Raw genomic sequence first — 25,462 nt, 5'->3', positions numbered from 1 at the left:
GCTAGAGCCACTCTTGCCTCTTCATTATTCCTGGAACATTCCTGCCTCAGGGCCTTTGCCCTTGCCATCCCCCTACTTGGAATGCTTTTCAGTATCTGTTTGGCTTCTTTTCTCGCTGCCTTGAAGCCTTGTCTCAAATGTCCCCTTTCAGAGTGGCCTTTTCTGGCCACCCCCTCAAAATTGCAACCCTCTGGCACTCCTTGCGTTGCTTTATTTTTCTCCTTAGCACATATCACAACCTGATATAACTATATATTATACTTATTTAACTAGTCTATTATTTTTTCTTCCCTGGTATAATGCAAATTGTGTGGGGACAGGGATTTTGTCGTTTTGTTCACTGAGGTCTCTCCAGCACCTAGAGTAGCTCCTGGCAGAGATAACACTAGATAAATGCTGGTTGACTGACTGACTGAACATAATCACAAAAAAGAGTGCTAGCATTGGATTTACCACCAAAAGACCATCAGATTTATCATTGTTAAATAGAAGGCATTAGCTAGAATTCTTTCAATAAAAGCGCTCTTGGAACATTTAATGTTAGATTCCATTTTTAAGAATTCCATTCCCACATACCTTTAAATTTTTTTTGGAAGTAACTTGAGGAGCAAAGAAGTAGTAGAAGGGAGCGGGTTTATTCAAAGCCCCATCCCCACCCTCTGTAGATAAGTCAAGGAAATACCAGTTGACTCTATTCTCTATTCCTGAAGAGAAATAAGGATAATGTAGGCCCTGAGCCTACATCTTGTGGAGTGAATACAGAGCATGCTAGCTCTTTGGACTCATTTCCCTTGAGGATCAGAATTATAGAGTTTATTGAATTTGTTGCCATATTCCTGTATGATCCACAAGGTGGCTGTAGAATATCACACATTGATCCAGAAAGCAGAGCTGGGCTAGAGAAAGGAGAGCCAGATGCCTTGAAAGACACCTGTTCTCCTGCCAAGCAGAGCCATTCTAGGTGTTCCTATGGGCACACTGGACTAATATGTCAGCCCCCGAAACTCTCAAAATAATCATGGCTAACATCCATGCAGCACTTTGCCACGGCTGGGCACTGTTCTAAGCGCTTCATGGGCAGTATCTCATTTACTCTTCAGAGCCATCCCATGAGGTAGGAACTATTTATTGTCCCCATTTTTCAGATGAGAAAACTGAAGCACAATGACATAATTTACCAAATGTTTCAGTGCTAAGGAGTGTGCAGATGGTAAGTGATCCCAGAACTATGAACTTCACGCTGACTCTCCAGCCACCAGCAAATGCAAGGCCCTTGCTGTGCATGCTGAGGGTGGAGGTGAAATCCCGCCCCCACCTCACCCCCAGCATCCTCACTTCCTGGCACAGGGGCTGGCACCAATCTGTGCTCAGAAGTAGAAAGAATGGACTAAGGATATGTGAAGGGTGAGAATGTAAGCTGGCAACTAACAGCTCAGACAGGATTTATGTGGGATCATCCAGGGCATCTCTTTAATGAAAATGAAATAAAACTGAAAAATGAACGTATGGACTCCATGGACTCAACAATCTAACTCTGGCCTTACTTTTCTGTGCCTTGACTGTGCTGCCATGTCCCCCTCCCCCCAAACATCCTGTTCCTTTCCCCTACTCAGAGATGGCTGCACATGTACCTCTTTGGGTTTCTGCATCATGTCCCCTCCCCATTCCTGTGGGTTCCATCTGTATCTTCTGTGATGTCACATTGACATCTTATTATGTGCATCCTGTTTGCTGTTGCAGCTATCTGGGTAATGCAGGCCCCACTACTGACCAGATGTTCCTTTAGGAAAGCACAAGACATGATTGAGTTTGAATCATCACTGTGTTACTTTGGGCAAATTACCTACCACATCTGGATTCAGTTTCTTCATCGACAAAATGGGGGTAATACCTGCTTCATGATATTGATGTTCCATTAAATGATGTAACATATGTAGCTCATCTGCCTGGCATCTTACAGTTGCTCAAAGAATGTTCTCACTATTACTATCAGTGGGCCTGGTTGTCGCTTATAAGTCCTAGTGGGTGGTAAGTGTTTTGTTTTTAAAATTAAGTTAGTAATAGAAATTGAGCATTGGAGAATTTCCAATGAACATGTGAGGGAAATGAATAAAAAGGTTGCTTTGCATTGTTAATGTTGTATTGGGTTCCTGCTGCCTTTGGGAACTTCACTGAAATGGGAGCTGGTCAGAAACCCACTATGGACCCCATGAGGCCACTGCAGTGAAAGGACCCTCAGCCATCATCAGGAATGCATTGCTCTTCTCACCTTGCCATTGCAGGTCCTGGCACCCTGTGCCTTCATAAGCAGCTACAAAAAAGGTGGCACTTTGACCTGTTTGCCCCGAAATGGCCCAACCAGGCTGCTGAAGAAGCTGGGCAAGAGCAGGTGTGCTGGTATATGTTTAACAACCAGCTCTCTGGGGGAAAAGTGTGTGTGTGTGTGTGTGTGTGTGTGTGTGTGTACATTCACATACATACACATGCACACATATATTATAACTGATACAAAGAATGTGTAGTACACAGTTTGTAAATGACAATAAAATATATAATAATCTTTATTGTAATTCCCATATACTGATAACATCAGTGTGACTTGATATTTCATGCAAACACCATAGGTTTCTGTAAGACTGTCACAAAGAATAGTATCAAAGAACCAGACTACAAATAAATGCTAAACTATTATCTGAATCAGCAAATATGTTGCTGACAGTATTGATGAGTGATTGCAGCTCTGACATGAATGCTGGTTGTTTTTGTTCATGCTAACAAGTAAAACAGAAGTGAAATGGGAGGGCATATGTCAGAACTTCACTTGTTCATAAAGGTTGTGACTTCTTTGCTGAATTGATTATCTATTAAGTTTTTATATGCTGACAGACTATTTCCATCAGATTTTTATGCTGATTGCTATTCAGAATATCATTGCTATAGACACAGTTTTTTAAGTTTAATCTGCATTTTCTCCACTTTTTAAAGTCTAAACAATGAACAAAACAATAAATCAAGCTCTGATCTGTAGTGTTTGCCAATGTCCGTGGTGGAACTATTACCATGGCTAATTTCAAGTTACCAATGTGATGTCACTGAACTCAGGAAGAGATGCACAGCAGCACACTATTATATTATTCTTGCAGATACAACAGATGTAAATAGCCTCAAATGCATAGATTAATAATAAAAAACATAGGAGTTGATGAGTTTTGGTTATTTATTACCTTTCTTGTTAATATAAGTGATTTTAATTTAATTTTTAATAATGACTGTTTAGCAACAAAATTCCTGAAACTTGAACAGTTGGCTCTCACAGATACGAGTCGTGCTAGCACATGATTGGCTGGAGACATCACACACCCAGGACAGATCTGCATCCCTGGATGCCCAGGAGCAGCTGCAGCAGCTCAACAGTGTGAGGAACAGGGGCATCCACAAATGACATCAAGTTGTGTGGCCATTCTCTCCGGACCTGTGGCCCTCAGAGGCCAGTCAAAGGTTCTTCATCCTCTGTGGTGTGTTCAGCATTTCCTCTGACAGGTGAGGAACCAGTCTGGGGCCAGTCCTGGAGTCCAGGCAAGGGATAGGGTTGGAGATGCAGGGAAGTCTCTGTCACCCTGTCTTAGGAGATAGGTTAATTTCCTCTGGCTTTCTCTTGTGCAGTGATTTACTGGTTGCTCATAGAGCCTTGAAGTATCTCTTAACTTGGAGATGGGGGAGATCTGTGTTCAAATCTGGGCCTCTCTACTTAATAACTCTGTGCTCTTGGTCCAGATCTCTTCAGGAGTCTCAGAGCCTCAGTGTCTCTAACAGCAAAATGGGGATGATGTGGCTGGGCCCTGTGAGGACCCAATTGTGCCCAGGATGGAGGAGCAGAGTGTAGTGGCCATGCCCTTCACAAATCTCATGGGCTTACCTGCAAGGGGAGGGTGGCAAGGGATCGGGAGGGTGGCAAGGGGTCGAGGGGAATAGTTTTTCCAGCACCACAGCTCTCCTTGAAAGCAAAGTCAATGTGGAAAAGTACCCACGTTTACAGTGTCCACAAAACAAGGAATGACTTCATATTACAAAACTCAAGAAGAGAGACAGCACCCCAGGAACTGTTTTCTTATCCAGAAGGAGTTAGAGGGAAACAAAGTTGAAGCTACTCAGGATTTCTAAAGCCTAGTCTCATCTTCTCCCACTTAGTTAAATTAAGACAGTAGAAAGCCACCCCAATCTGTTTATGCTCCTATGAGACTAAGGAACTGTGGATCCCTTCACCATGTTGTTCTAGGTGTCTGTGCCCCTGCATGGAATACTCGGCCTAACCTGGAGAACTCCTACAGTACCTTCAAAGCCCTGCAGATACCTAACCTCCTCTGAGAAAACTTCCCTGACACTTCCCTTCCAGGAGTAGTTCTGTATTTTGTTTATAATAACTCTTATCTATTGCCTCTGAGTCCATCCAGTATATGCAAGGCATGTGCTAGGTGTGTCAAGGACAGAATATATAATACTAAAAGAACAACTGAGACAGACTGCTCAGTTTACAGATGCAGAAATAGTGGCTCAGAGTGGTTGAGTCACTTGTCCAAGGTCACACTACCAGAATAGGTAGCACAGTTATAATTCACTCTTGTCTATGACTTTTGTTCCAAGTATAATCCACAATGACCTAGAAAGTTGAGGAAGACTTGGTCCCTGCCCACAAGAAACTGTGTTTAGTGGAGGGGAGAGAAAGCTTTGATTTAGTTAAGTAGCAAGTTATATCATGTCTGAGATTTCCAGCAGGAGCAGAATATGAAGTGGTCTCTGGAAAAGGGGGTCCAGGGAACAGATACAATTGTGCTTCCCACATCCCCCGCTGACACCTCTTGGCCCTCTAGGAATGGGTTCTCCCAGCTTACAAAAGGGATGGGGAATCAGCCTTTTCCTGTGCTGTTTCTTGCACAGCTCTCTGTGACCCAGCTCTGAGAGGGCCTGAGAGCTGAGTCACAGCTGCACGCTCAGCCTGTCTTCAGGCTATGCTGGGCCTGGCCAGAAGGACAAAATGTGGATACCCCACATTTTGTTGCTTGTGAGCAGCTGGGATTATACAGAGGAGCATTAGTTTGGGAGTGAGGTTCTAGCTGACTGCATCCATTGTGGCTTTGGGCAAGTCCTATCCCTGTTGGTGACTTTGGTTTCCTTATGTGGAAAATAAGGGGCCTAGGATGGGTGGCTAAGATTCCTAATGCAGTCAGTCATGAGCTGGGAATCTAGGCAGTTATCAGGATTTGGTCCTCCTTGTGATGTTTTGCCACCAGAGAGCACCAAATCCCAGGTCCTGTTAACTTGGTTCCTGATTGAGAGATGATTTAGGAATGGGAGAGCAGAGGAGGTGAATGAGTGTGGGTTGAACATGATGACGTATATGAGTTTGTATGGAAGCATTTGGGTGTGTGAGTGAATGTTTATGACTGCAGCAGCAAAGTTCTCACAATTGCCTGCATCGGTGTACCACAACTACCATCTACCCCATTGAGCTCATCTCCAGCCGCTTGCTGCCTCCCTCTCTCTGCTTCAGCTACACTGGTCTCCCACCTCTTCCCCACTTGCACCACAGGTGTGACCTCAGGGCCTTTGTGCTTGCTGTTCCTTCAGCTTGGAACACTCACCCTCAAGGCATGCATAGGGCCCTCTCCCATTTCCTCTATTGCTTTCTAACCACCTATATAATGTAGTTATCCTCAGATTCATCCCAGGCTTTATATTTCTTCAGAGCACTTACCGTCCTGTGTTCTTCCTACTCCTGCCGCCAGTGTGATATGCAAATGATTTCTGTTTGGTAGAAAAGATACTCCAAAGATTATGGTTGTATTGCCCTGGAGGACATTAACCAGTTTTGTATCTAACCTAGCAGTTTTACTTTAACATTCCTTTACTTAGTTCCTCAAACTGCTCTTTGTATAAATACTTAGTTCTTCAAAATGCTCTTTGAAGTGGCTTTACCTTCTTACTCATTTCCTTGTTAATGAGTTAATATATGTTTGATACATGCTCATTCTATATTTGTATGAGTCATGTTTTAACTTCTAAAAAATTACATAGTGACATTCAAGAAATTTTTAACTAGAAGCTAAAATATACATCTGTGGAATGAAGTTAACAAAGGCCACCTTTGTTTCCCTGTTTCTCCTCCTGCATTAGCACTGCTGATGCAAAGCATGAAATCCAGAGATTTCCTTTCTCCCATTGATGGTGTGCTTGGAGGAGGTTGGCCAGATCATGGAGTTCAGCTGTAAAGGTGAACGCCCATTTAGATAAAAGCTGAACTCTGTATGGTCAGCAGTTACCACAGGGTGGGCAGGGGTTGGCCTGTTCCAGGGAAAGAACAAGATCCTAATGTCACACAAGGTCCCCTCCCTTCACCCCTGTAATAGCAAGACATTCAGCCTGAGCCAAGAGGTGAAGTTCTTGTTTATTGTTGCTGCAACTCTTACAGACATTAGCGTTCAGTTAAATAAAGGAAGATAGCACGTTAAACACATCACAACCCCAAACCAGAGGGCGGCAGCCACGGCAGGGAGAGGGGTGGGAGGCTGGGGCTGTGACTGGGTGTTCGAGGAAATACATTCAGTGGGTGTGTGTTGTCGACATTCCAGGCTCTCGTATATATATCTTATTTATATATTTATTTATATTTATATATAGAGATCATTGAGTCCTGTGTATACAAAGAATGATATTGTTACAAATACAATACTATACTTCTCTCAATGCTTTATAATAACCTCTATTTCATCCTCTTTACAGAACAATAGTACAAGTGCACACTGTAGGAACTGGGTACATATATACAAGAAGTTTCATTCCCACACGGTCCTCACACACTGCCTGGAGGGAGGAGGAAATAAAATCAGAGTTGTGTGCTCAGTGAACCCAAACCAGGGAGGCAACAGATGATGTAAGACTCAAACCAACAAATGGCCTCATAAATCTGCAAGTAAGTAAACCTAAGACAGCGGGGCCCTTAAATGTAAACATCAGTAACAGCTACACTTCTGGATCGAGAGACCCGGGAAGGGCTCCGTGGATGGGTTTTCATCAGCATGTGGACGGTAGGAGCTGGGTGTGGTCAGGGGCTGCGGGACCAGGAGCTGTGGTGGGGGAGGTAGTAGGTTACTCTGGGATGCTCTGCAGGCCAGTGTTGATGGGCAATGTGCAGAAAGCAAAGTGGTCTGCAGGGCCTCAGAGTCTGGCGCCCTGTGATATGCTCCACCCCGAGGGAGCCCCCCCTCTAGGGAGGGGAGGAAGATATTCCTTGAGAAGCGTGCTCCAGGCATAGGTCTTTTGGGGTTTCTTCTGTTCATGAACTCAAGGCAGATGGTGGCCCCTGAAATGCTCACGTGAGAAGGCCATGGCTGGGGCTGGGGTGGTTCTAGTGGGTTCTGGCGCTTCCTGGCTGGGCCGGGAGGGGTAGGCAAACGGGGGAGTCAGTCCCCAAAGCAGTCACCAGCAGGTCCTAGCCAAGTGGCAAGTGCGGCTTTTTGCCCAGGCAATGTTTGGGAAGGCTGCTCTCTATATATAGTCTTTCCATTATAATAGGTATTTAGATATTTACATATTTAACTATATATACTGAGATGTCAGAAGGGAAATAAACCACCACCTCTCATGGGACTTTCAAAAATAATGGAGTTAGTAACATTCCAGACTCCTACTCCTAAGTTAACCAAACCGGTTAACTCCCTCTGTCCAATGCTTGGGCAGTGCTCACTACCTGGGTGTGAGGAACCGCTTTCATTAACATAAAAATATATGGTGGCTAATAATCTTATTGTTATGCTAAAATATGTTAGTTCTCTAGGAGAATTTTCAGCTCCTCTTAATCTTTCCAAGATTTTTGAGCAATAGAACTAGAAAGTATATTCTTTCTCCTCTGGTGGAGATATGTAATTGTGGTTATTTGGGAGGTTTAATAGGGAGGTGCTAGTGGAATTCCCTTCACTTAGCTATGTGGGTGGGCTCTGCCGTACTGTCCAGTTGCTTGGGCAGGTGGCCTGCATGCCCCACTGGATGCAGACAGATAACAGCGCCTCCTGTGACTTCCCAAAGCTACTGATGCCTGAAATCCCATCAGTAATGAACAGAGGAAGCATGAATTTGTGACTCTTTAGAATTTAATTACATTATCAGTTACTCTACAATTTGGTTACTTCAGGAAAGGCAAGCTGAGAGCCTGGAGCCACAGTTCCTGGCTCTGTTTGTGGTGGGTCAGTCTTGAGGCTGGTCTCCCAGAAGCATTCTGCTCGGCCTCCTTAAGAGACGACCTGTGCTCCTGGACTGCCTATCCTGGCTCCCTCCTGCCCCACCTTACGGCTCTCTGGGGGAAGGGGAAGCCCCTTCCAGGGAGCACTTTCAGGCAGCCAACATGCCTCTATTAAAGGCTCCTTGCACCACAGTAAAACTAGGAGCTCAGCTGCTGATTCCTTTGAGGCTTTGGGCTTTCCTGATTGTAAGTTAAATGAAACTCAGGAGGTACAAAGACCTCAGAGGAACTGAACATGTATCGCTCTGGCTGAAGTCTCTTGCTACTAATTTTTTGAATCTTGCCTTCTCCTTCCCCAAATGCTTCCACACTACTTATAAATACATAGTACCCCACATTTGCTCACTGAATTCCTATTTCCACAGACACAACAAATATCCCAGATGCAGAGAACAGGGAATATATTAATATTACAAAATATATTAGTTCTCTTCCCCTGTCTCTGCTGAGGTCATGAACAACAACAACAAAACAAAACAAAACAAACAAACAAAAAAAAAACAAAGCCACACTCTACATGAAAACAAAATGCTCTTTGGACCAAGAATAAGTGAAAACTGGCTCAGAATAATACTAAAATATCTGCACTAAATTGAGACGAAATCCCTAAAGATGAGGCACCTGATGAACGTAAGTAACATTTCACACTCATTAACAATTCCCTCAGACTCATGAAGCAGCAAGATGATGCTTCCATAACACATTTGAGGATTCTTAGGCATAGCTTGAGGTCATTAATTTCTCCTTGATGTTGTGGCTTATGTGCTATTCTGCCTTTCAAGTGTCATAGCCTGCCTATTGGCCCTGAGCAGAAAGAAGTTGGTCCAGCCTTGGGCAGGAACCCTATGGTGTCTAAATCCTCATCTTCAAGGGGTACAGTCCATCCTTCCCAGACTCCTAGTGTGTGTGTGGGGGGGTGGGTAGGAGGGGGGTCCATTGCGAGAACACCTTGAGCCAAGGTGGTATTGGGCTGCCAGGCCTCAGCCAAGGAGAGAGGCGTTCTCTTTCAAAATGAGGCTGACCAGCCTATCATGCCACTCCACCTGCCAGGGAAAGGGCCTCCCAGAGAGGTGATGTGGCTTTTTGGGGAGTTCTGTGTGCTATTAAAGGCAGATTCTGCATAGGGGGAAGGGGATGCTGCTTTTAGGCTTGCATCATTGGTGAAGGGGAGGAGGGAAAGGTGATATGCAAGCAAGACTCTGTGTGTGTGTGTGTGTGTGTGTGTGTGTGTGTGTGATGCAGAGAGAGGCTGATTGTACCTGTTTATCTAAATGTTGGTAACCTTGGGGAAACCCATGGAAGCTCTGGCAGTCCCATGAATTGCCAAGCTTTCTGCAAGTCTATGGGATCCTTGTCCAAGGTAGTTCCTTTCCTTGTCCTCTGGGGAGAGAAGGTCTGCAAACAAATGCAGACTAACTATGGAGTAGGTTAAGGTTGGCTCAGAAATTCTGGGCAGGATAAAACATCTTGTGCTCCAAGTATTTTGTAGGCAGTGCATCTCCTTAAAGACAGGCTGGTTCCCTTGTTACTATCATATTCCTATAAATCAACATGAGAAGAGCAGAGATCAGCAATTGGACTTTAGGCACTGCTGCATCAGCTTTTTCACTAACCTGAAGAGCTGTTTCACAAGGTCTGTACCTCTTGGGAAAGGGTGACTCCCTTTGGGGCAGTGATGGTCCTCCTCGGGGACCCCCTACCCTTGAAGTCCCTTCAGGATATCCTGGGTGGATACCAGTAGCTCTCCATCCTCAAGGTAGTACCTATAGAATTTCCCCAGTAATTAAAAAAAAAAAAAAAAAAAAAAAAAAAAAGGAAAGCAAATTGGAGAGAGAGAGCAAGGAGGTCCTTGCAGATCTTTTCCTTCCTGTGTACAACCAGATGCTGAGTGTGAAAGGGAAATGTCTCAGTGGACACACAGATGCAGCACTAGAAACACAACCACAAGTGAGGAGAGTCCTCCATGCATGCCGCGAGGGAGAGTGAGGTGCGTTTGGTCTCAGATGTAAACGGGCTGCTCCTGGGCCGTCAGCAGTCTGTACATGGCTGCTGGCATTGTCTTCATGTGAATCTGAGGGCAGAACACATGCTTCAGTGGGGGCTGAGGCTCTGGGAGTGCTGTGTGGGCACAGCCAGGGGCTGGAGGGAGGGGACGCCTCATGCCACAGGGGGCTTTAGAGACATTCTCTCCTCCACAGGGACCCAACCCAGGTTGGACTTCAGGATGGGTAGAATCCATGGGCTCCCAAAAAAGTTAGGGGCGATGGAGAATCAACAATGAAAACCCAAGGTAAGGTTCAATTCCCAAATGCTCTTATTCTCACCAGGCCTTTTAAAAGTAGAGGACACTTAGGATGGAGAAAGAACAACTCAGGTGTTCTGATTCTCCTGCCTTGCCTACCTCTCTCAGCAGGTAGATGCCAACAGTAAATCAGCCCTAGAACAGCAGTTACGATTAGAGGCAAGCCCAGACCAGGGAGATGCCTCTCCAGGGCTGCTGTGTTGGTTAGTCTTGAATTTAAGACTTAAATCATCCAGGCACATTTAGTGAGATTAACTGGAGAGAATGGAGAGAACCTGGGCAGCCACAGAGAAAAGCAACACAAATCTGAGTTTTGAAAACAGGTGAGCTGATAAGACTGGAGACCAGGCTAATGGTTACTTAATTTCATTTTACAGACGAGCTCTTAGATAACCCAGAATTGGGTCTACAATTTGGTCAGAGACAGACCATTCTGGTTTTAGACGAATGCTTAGGATTCGGAAGGATACTCAGGACTGTTTCTAATAAGGCTTGGTCAGGGCTGGGATTAGGAGGTGGCCAGGGGGCCCCAGAGGACACCCTCAGCCTCTGTTGAGCTTGGGTCCCCCACACCTACCTCCCCAACTGCATTGGAGAGAATGTGGACAATCTTCTCATGGGGGGTGGCGACGACACTCTGTCCATTGATTTCAATGATCCGATGCCCCACGCGGACACCTCCTCTCTCTGCTATTCCTCCTCGCATGAGGCTGCAAATCTGCCAGAATCAAAGGCCAAGTTAAACCCCATGGGCATTGCATCTCAGAGAACTGGGTTGGGATGGAAGACTGGCTTTTCTGGAATCCCATGCTCCCCAACAGTCTCATTCTCTTGAGATACTGATGAGGGTAAGCTTTGGGGATCTAAATGTTTTATTTTCTTTTCACAAGAAATAGGGACTTGGAGGCCATGCTCTTAATTCAGGAGTGTAGTGCATTACTGCATTTCATGGCACACTGAATTCTGAGTATTTTTCATCCCAGCTGGCTTGTAACAGAGCTGTCAATATTTTCAACTTGTAAACCCATATAACATAGGTTAGTATGGCCTCCCACAATTATGACTGGGATTCCAATATTGCACCATTGTTTAATGCTGGCAGTCAGTTTTTAGGGTTATGGTTCCATGAGCCAAAGTGGACCTGGCCCTGTGGCTGGTTGAAGGGAGATGCTCCTTTCAGCCTTCCTGACCCAGCAACCCTTTTCAGATGTACTTCCTATAGGAACTACAACATGGTGGTTCTTTCTCCGGTCTAGCTGGGCAGGTGCAGGGCACAGGCTGTAGCTGGTGACACAGACAACACGGGACTCTCCATACCAGACCACAGCCACCTGACCTATCACATAAAGCAACCCGAATTTTCCCCCAAAAAGGTTATGTGTGACTATATTAAATTGATGTTTCATTGCACACCCTGCATTCTTATTTAAAAGCCTACACAGACATGGACTGTGCATGGACTGCGGCATCTTGCAGCATGCTTTGTGTTTCTGTGAATGTGTGGCCTCTTCTGTCCATCAGGTGCTGTGGGATTAAGACATTCCTTAGGTGTTTTTATTTGTACTTTAGATAAAACTAAGGGCCCCAATGAACCCTCAGCTGTTACAGAATAACTCTTTGCTAATATCTGAACTTTTAATATCACTCAAATATGAACAAAGCAATCAAGTAACTATAAACAGATGAAAACATTATGTCAGACTGAAACCACAAGGAGTGACCCTGACTCTTCTCCTAACAGGTGAACTAGGTGAGCAAGATGAAAAAAATGTATATTAGGGTTGGATATTTTTACTCTGGGAATTTCAAGAGTATTTGTAAAACTGAAAATATACTTGGAATAAGATTTTAATTACCTAGAACTCTTAGTTGAAAGTTAAGGGGGGTAGTGATGGAAAGAGTAGGGGTCTTCTGTCTGAGAGAAGAATGCAAGGGGTGGGACACATCTCAAACTAAGAGAATCAAGTAGGTTACAGAGAATAGATTTGCCACCAAACCCCAGATTTATAAGTCCAAACCCATAAAACCAGAACAAAAAGGAAGTATTATTTTTGCAAGGTATACAGCCAACTGAGAATAACACTCTTTAACCCTGAAGTGCTAAATTCAGGTTAAAAAAGGCAAATCAGCTAAGCCCAGACAATTCATGCATACAGCCACTAGGTGCTGTGGTTCCCAGCCTTGGGAAATTGGGACAACCTGAGGAACATGCCCAGTACTGCAGTGCCACACCCCAAGGTTACTTTAACTGGTCCCTGGCATGGCCCAGGCATGGGAAGTCAACCTCCCAAGGGAGCTTTCAGATGCAGCAAGTTGAGAACCACAGTACATCATGCCATTTGTGGGGGGTGGGGAGGGGGAATGAGGCCCTGTATGGGTGAATCCTAAACTAACTCCAGCTGGCAGCTAGGGAGGACAGCCCTGGATGGTCACATACAGAAGCCTGGGCTCCGGAAAGAGAACTTCTCTTCCCTGTGGAAGGGCACAGACCCTTAGAAGGAACCTGCTTATGGAGGAAGTTGAGCCTGTTTTCACCCATTCACTCCTTCCTTGCTTGATTCTTTCAGAGAACTGACTGCCTTAAAATCGAAACAAACAAAGAGACCAAACATTATGCTACATTATATTTGTCAGAATTTTGTAAGAGTGTGTGGAGCAAGTTGTACTTACAATTCCATTTTGGACACTGAAACCCAGCTGGTAGCGAAGGTCTGGTCTCCTGATCAACACAGTGGTTACCGGAGGACACCGCACAATATTCAGCTTTACCCGGGACTGATTCTTTAAGCCCTTAAAGTTCATAAAACATAGTGAATGTGGTGAGCATTGCAGGCAGACAGCACCCAAAGCAAAAGAAGCCTTAATGAGTCTTTTGTTACTTAGTTGACTATTGAAGTACCTGCTATACTGACAGCACTGGTTGTCCTGACAGTTCGTTGCCAGCCTCTATCAACAGGGGAAACTGCAGGCTTTAGGAAGGGCCCTTTCCAGCCATCCACAGGTATGAGACATATTCTTTGGGTGATTTCTTTATTTTGGGAAGTGGGACTATTTTCAAGGTATCTGATAAAAGTGATTGAGCAACTAAGAGGAAAATTGTCTCGTGCTTTTTGGCTTGAAAGATAAAGGACATACTTCTTCCAGTTAGGAAAGAGAAAAGTGGGAAATTGATTTTTTCCTCCAAAATGCAAATTCTGGCAGTTAATCTTCTTCTAACAAAAGGACAGGACATCGAATTCACAGTAACTTGCCCAATTCATCAAAGGCTTGTTGTCTCTCTGTCTCTGATGCTCCTCCCTTCCCATTATTTCTGCCTGTTAGATAATTCACAGCTTATCATCATCTCCATAAGCAACTGGTGAGAAGCAGGAAGGAGAGGCAAACTCCAATCAGTTTATTCCTCCTTGGAAGAGTCACTAGGGTTACAGGATCGGTATTGATGGGAAAGGAAAGACAAGAAAAGAAGCCTTCAAGATTGTATGTGGTTTCATGATCCTTGGTAAAACATCCCTCCCTCCAAATCAGAATGAAGCATGGAGGGGAAGTTGGTCTTTAGATATAAAAAGGAGATTGGTCAGGTTTCAGAGCTTTTTTAGGCTCTGGTCTAGGCTGAGCTCAAACTCTTCATCCTGTCCCTGGATCATACTCACAGCAATGACAGAAGCCCTGTTTGGCTCAGGGGAATCTTCTTTAGAAAACCATCACAAAGCTATGCTTTCTCACACTCAGGCAGTTGGGAAGGATTTGCTCCTACAGATTCTACTAATGACTTGTGGGCTTCACTTTTAAGAGGACAGTGCCGGACAAAAATAAGTCAGTCTTGGAGTGACATCATCAACATTGTGATGTAAATCAGCTACTGAAAACCTCTTCCCAGAGATTCAGCAAAAAAAAAGGCTAAATCTCGGGCTTCTGGGAAGATGGCGGAGTAGGTGAGGTGAAACGGGCTTCTCCTCCATGAAAGAAACTAGAGGGGCCTGAGGACACCCAGGACCACAGTTTGTGGGTGTGACTGGCCATAAAGCATTCCCCACAGATGTGGAGGGGATGTGGAAAAAACGTGAGAGAAGGTGACTCCAGGGATGGAGTGAGTTTGTTCCAGCCGGACAAAGGAGTGAGCAGTGGCTCTCCCGTCCTGTGCACCTCCCTTAGGGGTTAGCTGGGAAAGTAAATTCTCCACAGCTAGATGGCCTGTAGCTCCCATGGGGGAACCCAGGAGGCAGCATTTGCTCTCACTCTACCATGGTCCGGGGGGTACATCAGTGAGGAGGGAAAGGAGAGGGTACTATACTGACAATCAGGAGCCCCTCCAACACAGAGACTTGCAGGTGCATGGCAGGCAGGGAGCAGGGCATGTTTGAGCTGCATGGTCCCCTTGAGTGGATTCCCTGCCTAACAGCTCAGGGCCCACATCGCAGCCCCAGGACAGATGGTCCCCAGTGCACACGGAGAACCAGTGAACTGATTGGTTCTCCACACTGTTTGGATTCCACCCAGTGCATAGAAGTTCGAGGAAGACCAGCTTATAGATAGGGAAACTGCACTCCAGCAAGCTGTAGCTCTAACAAATTATATACAAGTGTTTAAGTAATCCTGGATTTCCCAAAATAACCTTATCAGGACAAGCCAATACCCCAAAGCCAAAAGAAAATCACAAAGCTCTTGAAGAATCTAGAAGATACAGAGAAGCCAAATGAAAAAATTAGAAAGCCAGAAGAGACACAAAATTTTGGAGAATTTTAATTGAAGAAATACAAACAGATCCTAACAAGTTTAACAGATGGCTAAAGACATAAAGGAAATCAAGAAGACTCTAGAAGAGTATAAAAAGAATTTGAAAGAGTAAATAAAAATATAGCAGATCTTACTGAAATAAAAGACACTGGGTAAAATTAAAAATATACTAGAGACACCCAACAGCAAATCTGAAGTACAGAAGAAAGAATAGGTGATCTAGAAGTCATGGCAATTGAATGTGAACACACAGAATAATAAATGGTGAAAAAATAGAAAAATTTCCAATGATATCAGAGAAATGATGCACAACACGAAGTGAATAAATATAAGAATCACTGGTGTCCCAGAAGGAGAAGAGAAGGATAAAGGGCTAGGAACAGTTTTACAAGACATAGTTGGGGAAAACTTCCCAACCCTGCTAAACAACATAAATACACAAATCAAAGATGCCCAGCAAACTCCAAATAGAATAAATCCAAATAAACCTACTCTGAGACATATAGTGATTAGATTGTCAAATGCTGAAGAGAAGGAGAAAGTTCTGGAAGCAGCAAGAGAGAAGCAATTCACCACATAAAAGGGAAACAGTATAAGACCAAATATTTACTACTCAGCAGGCACCATGGAGGCCGGAAAGCAGTGGTATGACATATTTAAGATTCTGAAAGAGAAAAATTGCCAGCCCCAAATTCTTTATCCAGTAAAGCTCTCTTCTAAAACTGATGGAGAGGTTTAAAATTTTCACAGACAAATGCTGAGAGAATTTGTTAACAAGAGACCTGCCCTGCAAGAAATACTAGAGGGTGCTCTACCAGCTAAGAAAAAAGAGAGAGAGGTTTAGAGAAGGTGACAGAACCAAGGAGTATTAGGAAGGGTAACTTAAAGGAAAAAGAGAGAGGGGGAAAAATAGATTTAACAACTAAAAACCAAAGGATACGATGGCTGGTTCAATAACTTCTTTCACAGAATGTGCATGGATTAAACTCTCCAATTAAAAGATACAGTCTGGTAGAATGGATTAAAAAGTATGACCATCAATATGCTGTTTATAAGAGACTCATCTTAGACCCTGCGACACAAAGAGACTGAAAGTAAAAGGATGGAAAAAAAATATTCTATGCTAACTGCAGCCAAAAGAAAGTTGGAGTAGCTATACTAATATTGGACAAAATAGACTTCAAATGCAGAGACCGTAAGAGACGGAGAAGGACACTATATATTAATAAAAGGGACAATTCACCAAGAAGAAATAACAATTTTAAATATTTATGCATCCAAAAGGAGCTCCAAAATACATAAGACAAACATTGGTTAAACCGAAGTGAGCAATAAACACGTCTACAATAATAGTGGGAGACTTGAATACACCACTCTCTTCTATAGATAGAACTAGACAGAGGACCAATAAGGAAATTGAGAACCTGAATGATATGACAAATGAATTAGACTTAACAGACATATATAGATAATTACGTCCTAAAGTACCAGGATATACATTCCTCTCTAGTGCCCATGGAACATTTTCCAGGACAGATTATATGCTGGGACACAAAACAAGTCTTAATAAATTTAAAAAGATTGAAATTATTGAAAGCAATTCTCTGACCACAATGGAATGCAACTAGAAATCAACCACCACCAAAGAACCAGATATTTCACAAACTTATGGAGGTTAATCAACAGACTCTTAAACAACCAGTGGGTCAAAGAAGAAATTGCAAGAGAAATTGGGAAATACCCAGAGATGAACGAAAATGAGAACACAACGTATCAAAACCTGTGAGATGCAGCCAAGGCAGTGCTGAGAGGGAAACTTATAGCTCTAAATGCATATATCAAAAAGCAAGAAAGAGCTGAAACTAAAGATCTAACTGAACAACTGAAGAGGCAAGAGAATGATCAGCAAACTAACTGTAAAGCAAGTAGAAGAAAAGAAATAACAAAGATTAAAGCAGAAATAAATGAGCTGGAGAACAAAAACAAAATAGAATAAATAAAACCAAAAGTTGGTTCTTTGAGAAGATCAACAAGATTGACAGACCCTTAGCTAGACTAACAAAGTCAAAAAGAGAGATGACCCAAATAAACAGAATCAGAAATGAAGAGGGGGTAATTACTACAGATCCCCCAAAATAAAAAAGAATCATTAGAGGATACCAAGAACAACTGTATGCCAATAAGCTAGACAATTTAGAGGAAATGGACAATTTCCTGGAAACACATGAACAACCTAGACTGACCCAAGAAGAAACTGAAGACCTCAACAAACCAATCACAAAGCAAAGGGATCCAATCAGTCATCAAAAGTCTACCTACAAATAAAAGCCCAGGGCCAGATGGCTTAAAAGGGGAATTTTTAAAAAATTGAACTTTATTGAGATATAGTCACATACCATGCAGTCATACAAAACATACATTCAGTTGTTCACAGTACCATTATAGTTGTGCATTCATCACCAAAATTAATTTTTGAACATTTTCATTACCACACACACAAAAATATTAATAATAAAAATTAAAGTGAAAAAGAACAATTAAAGTAAAAAAGATCACTGGCTGCTTTTTTCTTCTTTTTTTTTTTTTTGCCCCCATTTTTCTGCTCATCCATCCATACACTGGACAAAGGGGAGTGTGGTCCATATGGCTTTCCCAATCACATTGTCATCCCTCATAAGCTACATTATTATACAATCATCTTCAAGATTCAAGGATTCTGGGTTGCAGTTTGATAGTTTCAGGTATTTACTGCTAGCTATTCCAATTCATTAGAAACTAAAAAGGGTTGTCTATATTGTGTGTAACAGTGCCCACCAGAGTGACCTCTTGGCTCCTTTTGGAATCTCTCTGCCACTGAAGCTTATTTCATTTCCTTTCACATCCCCCTTTTGGTGAAGAAGATGTTCTCCATTCCACGATGCCATGTCTAGATTCCTCCCTGGGAGTCATATTCCACATTGCCAGGGAGATTTACTACCCTGGGTGTAACATCCCATTTAGAGGGGAGGGCAATGATTTCACTTGCCAAGTTGGCTTAGAGAGAGGGCCACATCTGAGCAACAAAGAGGCATTCAGGAGGAGACTCAGGCACAATTATGGGCAGGCCTTGCCTCTCCCCAAAGGGGAATTTTACCCAACTTCCCAAAAAGAATTGACACCATTCCTGCTCAAACTCTTTCAAAAAAAACTGAAGAAAAAGGAACACTGCTTAACTCATTTTGAGGCTAACCACTCTGATAACAAAACCAGATAAAGATCTTACAAAAGACGAAACCTACAGGCCAATCTCACTAATGAATATGGATGCAAAAATCCCACACAAAATACTTGCAATTTGAATCCAAAGGCACATTAAAAGAATTATACACCACAACCAAGTGAGGTTCATTCCTAGCATGCAAGAGTGGTTCAACATAAAATCAATTAATGTAATATGACACATAAACAAATCAAAAGGGAAAAATCAAATGATCGTCTTGACAGATGCTAAAAAAGCCTTTGACAAAAGTCAACATCCCTTTTTGATAAAAACACTTCAAAAGGTAGGAAATGAGGGAACCTTCCTCAATATGATAAAGGGCATATGTGAAAAACCCACAGCCAGCATAAGTACTCAACAGTGAGAGGCTGAAAGCCTTTCCCTAAGATTGGGAATGAGACAAGTATGCCCAACTATCACCTCTGTTATTCAACATTGTGTCAGAAGTTCTAGCCAGAGCAATCCAGTAAGACAAAGAAATAAAAGGTAACCAAATTGAAAAGGAAGAAGTAAAACCATCATTATTTGCAGATGATAATGATCTTATATTTGGAAAATCCTGAGAATACGAGGATAAAGCTACTTGAGCTAATAAGCAAATTCAGCAGAGTGGCAGGATATAAGATTAATGCACTAAGTCAGTAATGTTCCTATGCACTACTAATGACCTAATTGAAGATGCAATAAAAAAAATTCCATTCACAATAGCAACTAAAAAAATCAAGTACCTAGGAATAAACTTAACCAAGGGCATAAAAGACCTCTACAAAGAAAATTACAAAATTTTACTAAAATAAATAAAAATGGACCTAAATAGTTGGAAAAATGTCCCGTGCTCATGAATAGGAAGACAAAATGTTAAGATGTCAATTCTACCAAAACTAATCTACAGGTTCAATTAATTCCAATCAAAATTCTAAACACCTACTTTGCAGACTTGGCAAAGTTAGTTATCAAATTTATTTGGAAGGGAAAAGGGCCTCAAATTCCCAAGAACATCCCCAAAATGAAGACCAAAATGGGAGGACTTATATTTCCATACTCTGAAGCCTATTATAAAGCCACAGTGGTTAAAACAGCATGGTATTGGCACAAAAATAGATCTATTCATCAATGAAATCAAATTGAGAGTTCAGAAACAGACCCCCAGATATATGACTGACTGATTTTTGGTAAGGCCCCCAAATCCACAGAACTGGGTCAGAACACTTTCTTCAACAAATGGGGCTGGGAGAACTGGATATCCACAACCAAAACAGTGAAAAGAGGATCCCTAATACCCTATACAAAAAATTAACTCAAAGTGGATCAAAGACCTCAAAATAAGAGACAGCACAAGAAAACTCTTAGAACATAGGGAAATATCTTCAGACCTAGTAATAGGAGGTAGCTTCTTAGATCTTACACCCAAAGCAACAAGCAAAAAAAGAAAAAATTGATAAATGGGAATTCCTCAAAATCAAAAGCTCTGCACCTCAAAAAATTTTGTCAAAAAGGTTAAGAGGCAGCCAACTCAATGGGAGAAAATATTTGGAAACCACATATCTGACAAGAGACTGACATTCTGCATATATAAAGAAATCCTAAAACTCAACAACAATAGTACAAACAGCCCAATTATAAAATGGGCAAAAGGTATGAAAAGGTATTTTTCCAAACAGGAAAATACAAATGGCTAAAAACCACAGGAAAAAAAATGTTCATCTTCACTAGTTACTATGGAAATTCAAATCAAAACCACAATGAGATACAATCTCAGACCAATAAGAATGGCTGCCATTAAGCAAACAAGAAACAATAAATGCTGGAGAGGATGTGAAGAAATTGGAACTTTTATTCATTGTTGGTTGAAATGTATAATGGTACAGCCACTGTGGAAGACAGTTTGGCTGTTTCTCAGAAAATAGATATTGAATTACCCTATGATCTGGCAATTGCTAATTCTCGGTATATATCCAGAAGATTTGAAAGCAGTGACATGAACAGACATTTGTATGTGGATGTTCACAGCAGCACTGTTCACAACTGCCAGGAGTTGGAAACAATCCAAGTGTCCTTCAGCACTTGACTGGATAAACAAAATGTGGTATATACATACAATGGAATACTATGCAGCAGTAAGAAGGAACAAGGTCCTGAAACATATGTAACATGAATGAACCTTGAAAATATAATGCTGAGTGAATTAAGTCAGACATAAAAGGAGAGATATTGTATGTCACCACTTCTATGAACTCCTTGAACAACGTAAAATCAGTATCTTATAATGTATAATATTGTGGACCTAGTAATAGAAGCTAGTGAGGGAGAATGATACATGGTAATAATGGTGAATTCAAAGGTATGGGAATGAATAGGGGTGATGATTGTTTGTTACTGGGATTATATATACCAGAGTTGTATTGAGGTGAATAGGATCAAAAGGGTTTGTTTAAAAGCATGTTTCCCAGAGATCAGCACCACAAATATAGATAGGTGCTTGCATGATATACTTCTAAGGTATGACACTAGTATAGAGAGTTGATAACAGAAAGTATATGTGAGAAATCTACCTATTGTATACTAGGGGCTATAATTAATAGGAATACCATACTAGTACCACATACATACTAGGGGCAAATAATTAAGGGCTGAAAACAGCTATGAGGTGCCTTGGGTAATAAGAATTGTTTAAAATGGAGAGTAAAGAGGATTGTACAACTAAATGATGATAATGTGAGATATGGATGGATTATGGTGGACACAACATATGCTATGTGAACTTAGGAACTCCCTACTTTGTAAGTCAAGCCCTCGATCTTGAGGCTTGCTGTGCCGGTTTGAATGTATTGTGTCCCCCAAATGCCATTATCTTTGTGGTCTTGTGTGGGGCAGACGTTTTTGGTGCTGGTTAGATTTGCTTGGAATGTGCCCCACTCAGCTGTGGGTAATGATAATTTTGATGAGATGTTCCCATGGAGGCGTGGCCCCGCCCATTCAGGGTGGGCCTCGATCAGTGGAGCTATACAAATGAGCTGACTCAGAGAGAGGAAATTCACTGAGTGCAGCTGGGAATGATGTTTTGAAGAGGAGCAAGCTTGCTAGAGAGGAACGTCCTGGGAGAAAGCCATTTTGAGGCCAGAGCTTTGGAGCAGACGCCAGCTGCCTTCCCAGCTAACAGAGGTTTTCCGGACGCCATTGGCCATCCTCCGGTGAAGGTAACCGATTGCTGAGGTGTTACCTTGGACGCTTTGTGGCCTTAAGACTGTAACTGTGTAGCGAAATAAACCCCCGTTTTATAAAAGCCTATCCATCTCTGGTGTTTTGCATTCTGCAGCATTAGCAAACTAAGACACTTGCTCTGGTCAAAGTTATGGTTTGAAAGGGGAGGCTAAGCCCACCCATAATTATGCTTAGGAGTCACCTCCAGAGAACCTCTTTTGTTGCTCAAATGTGGACTTTCTCTCTCTAAGCCTAACTCAGCAAATAAATTCATCACCCTCCCCCAGTGTGAGACAGGACTCCCCAGTTGAGTGAGTCTCCCTGGCAATGTGGGACACGGATACCAGGAATGAGCCTGACCCTTGCATCAAGGGGTTGAGAATGCCTTTTTGACCAAAAGGAAAAGCAGGCAACAAAGTAAGGTTTCAGTGGCTAAGAGAATTCAAATAAAGTCCAGAGGGTTTCCTGGAGGTTGCTCTTAGGCAAGCTCCAGGTAGATATGCCAAATGACCACAGTATGATAAACCCAAGTCAACAGTAGTCCCAGAAACCCTGAAGAATACCCAGATACCTATCTCAGAATCTGTAAAATTTTCACTAAGTTTATTCCTCAGATATTTAAATCCTCCAGAGAACTCCTTTGCCAGTTACGTCCCCAAAGCCAGAGGCAACTTCTTCAAGAACATCAACCAGATGTATCCCCATTTCCCATAAAGTTGACACCCCTTTCAACATGAACAAGTTAGGGTGGTCACTACCTACATACCCCTGAAGATCAGGAAAGCGATTCAACTAGAGGAAAGGGTAGCAACAGACAAGATGAAATTTAACAAAGGATTATGAATACTGAATCTCTATATAATTTTCTGTTTTTTTTTTTAGTTGGAAGGAAAGAATTGAAATGGTGGAAATGTAACCCATAGCATCCTTTGAAATTCGTTCTATATCTACTTGTTAAATTGTAACTTGAAAATTAACCACTTTTTTTATATGTTATTTTTCACAATAAGGAAATAGCTGAAACTGTGGAACTATAACCCATAATATTCTTAGAATTTTGCTAACTACTTGTCAAATTGCATTTGGAAAGTTATCACTTCTATGTATATATGTTATATTCGACGATAAAAAAAGATAAAAAAAAATAAAAGGGACAGATCTCTCTTGCTCGGAACTCTGGAGGAAGGTAAAGACTGGAGAATGGTCCCACAAATGCTGAATTGAAGAAAGAAAAAAATATCAGGTAGGAAACTTCCATCACAGACCAGCCAGTCCACTTCCTTCTGCCTCACTTGGTCCCATGCAGCTTGGGAAATGCCCAAAGGCAGCAGCCGGGATCCCTCCCACCTCTGACCAGGGACACAGACTATAAAATCTTTCACAGCAGTGAGACGGATCCCCACATATATCCACACATAGGGACCCAAGTCCACAGGGATTCACACAGGACTCAAGCCTCTGGGGAGGGGAGAATATAAAGGCCACCAAGGAGGAGCTTCTAAACCTAGCTTGAGGGAAGGGATGGCAGAATCTTTCCCAAAAGCATGCAGAATCTGTCTGAATTAACTGTTTGGGAGGCCAGGGAACAGGGGAGGACATTTCAAGGTCTAGGTCAGTGAGGATTGAAGAGTATGAGAAAAAGTGGACAGAGACTGTAACTTCTGGTGCCCATCCCCCAACCATGAAGGATAAAGCAGGGGGCAGCCTGATCCTTGCCTGTGGACTTGGGCAGCTGCGGGAGTCCTCTGCCCCAAGTATAGAGGTAAACAGCCTAAAATTGAGGTAGATATTGCCTGGCAAAGTAAGAGCACAGGAATCCTGTTTTGGTCAGGCTCCCTCCCCCAGTCAGACACTGCTGGGCTCCAGAAGGTAAGCAGCTTCTCATGACAAATAAGTAACTGGAGAGCGTGATTACTGGGCAAGCCAGGAACTGCAGGGGAAGACAGAGCTTTTCAGAGCCTCTCCAGACACCATCCCAGGCCCATGGGAGCTGGTCTGTACCCCCTGCATGGGTACCTGGTCCTGTTTTGGCTGCTGAGAAATACTGATGACCCAAGTGCCAAAGCAGTGCCCTGTTACAAACCCAGCAACAACTAAATCCTAGACAAGAAAGAGATGTTCAGAATAGACCCATCAAATATCAGTTAACCAGATAACAGGAAAAAATGGCCCAGTCAAAGGAACAAATCAAAAAGTTGGAGGAGACAGAATCTGGAACAACTAATCAAAGATATTCAAACAAGTCTCCTGAATCAATTCAAAAAAATGAAGTAAAATATGCAGAAAGAGATAAAGGATATTAAGAAGACACTAGAAGAGCATAATAAAGAATTTGAAAGAATACACAGAAAAACAACAGCCATTATGGAAATAAAAGTGTAGATGAAATTAAAAATACACTAGAGAGACACAACAGCAGATTTGAAGAGGCTGAAGAAAGGATCAGTGGGCTAGAAGACAGACAACTGGATTCGAGCAGACAAAAGAACAAATGGAGAAAAAAATGGAAAATTTGAGCAGGGTCTCAGGGAAATGATTGACAATACAAAGTGCACAAACATACACATCATGGGTGTCCCATAAGGAGAAGAGGAGGGAAGAGGGGCAGGAAGAATATTCAAAGAAATAATGGCTGAAAATTTCCCTTATAAAGACATAAATATGCAAATCCAAGAAGCCTAACGTATTCCAAACAGAATAAATCCAAATAGATCCACTCCAAGTCACATACTAATTGGACTGTCAAATGCCAAAGAGAAGGAGAAAATTCTGAAAGCAGCATGATAAAAATGATTCACCATATACAAGGGAAGCCAAATAAAATTAAGTGCTCATTTCTCATAAGACACCATGGAGGTGAGAAGGCTGTGGTACATGATACTGAAAGAGAAAAATTGCCAGCCAAGAATTCACTGTCCGACAGTGCTATTCTTCAAAAATGTAGGAGAGTTTAAAGTATTCACAGATTAAACAGAAGCTGAGAGAGTTTGTTAACAAGAGATCAGCCCTATAAGAACTACTCTAGTTTGCTAATGCTGCCGGAATGCAGAACACTAGAAATGGATTGGCTTTTATAAAAGAGGGTTTATTTGGTTATACAGTTACAGTCTTAAGGCCATAAAGTGTCCAAGGTAATGCATCAACAATTGGGTACCTTCACTGGAAGATGGCCAGTGGCGTCTGGGAAACTTCTGTGAGCTGGGAAGGCATGCGGACAGCATCTGCTCCAAGTTCTGGTTTCAAAATGGCTTTCTCCCAGGATGTTCCTCTCTAGGCTTCAGCTCCTCAAAAATGTCACTCTTAGCCGCTCTTGGGGTGTTTGTCCTCTCTTAGCTTCTCCAGAGCAAAAGTCTACTTTCAACAGCCATCTTCAAACTGTCTCTCATCTGCAGCTACTCTGTTAGCTTCTGTGCATTCTTCAAAGTGTCCCTCTTGGCTGTAGCTCCTCTTCAAAATGTCACTCTCAGCTGCAATGAGTTCCTTTTGTCTGTCAGCTCATTTATATGGCTCCAGTAATTTAATTCAGACCCACCCTGAATGTGCGGGCCAACACCTCCATGGAAATTACCCAGTCATCACCCACAGTTGGGTGGGGCATATCTCCATGGAAACACTCAAAGAATTACAATCTAATTAACACTGATAGGTCTGCCCACACAAGATTACATCAAAG

At 42.5% G+C, this 25,462-nt stretch overlaps 1 protein-coding gene across 4 annotated transcripts in view; it reads right to left on the bottom strand.

Annotated features, from left to right (window-relative positions):
- Nucleotides 1–10,118: 10,118 nt before the first annotated feature.
- APBA1 (amyloid beta precursor protein binding family A member 1) overlaps nucleotides 10,119–25,462 on the bottom strand; it is a 242,624-nt gene continuing 227,280 nt past the window's right edge. For all 4 annotated transcript variants that reach the window (XM_037797984.1, XM_037797987.1, XM_037797986.1 and 1 more), the window contains 3 exons: nucleotides 13,266–13,385; nucleotides 11,173–11,313; nucleotides 10,119–10,364 (listed from right to left, as the gene is read on the bottom strand). In XM_037797984.1, the coding sequence (XP_037653912.1) occupies nucleotides 10,293–10,364; nucleotides 11,173–11,313; nucleotides 13,266–13,385 (333 nt within the window). In that variant the 3' untranslated portion in view covers nucleotides 10,119–10,292. The remainder of the gene's footprint in view (nucleotides 10,365–11,172; nucleotides 11,314–13,265; nucleotides 13,386–25,462) is intronic.

The sequence above is a fragment of the Choloepus didactylus genome, chromosome 10 (assembly GCF_015220235.1).
Source record: "Choloepus didactylus isolate mChoDid1 chromosome 10, mChoDid1.pri, whole genome shotgun sequence".
NCBI lineage: Eukaryota > Metazoa > Chordata > Mammalia > Pilosa > Megalonychidae > Choloepus > Choloepus didactylus.
Note: the sequence above shows the minus strand (reverse complement) of the source record. Positions and strands in the feature narration are given on the sequence as shown.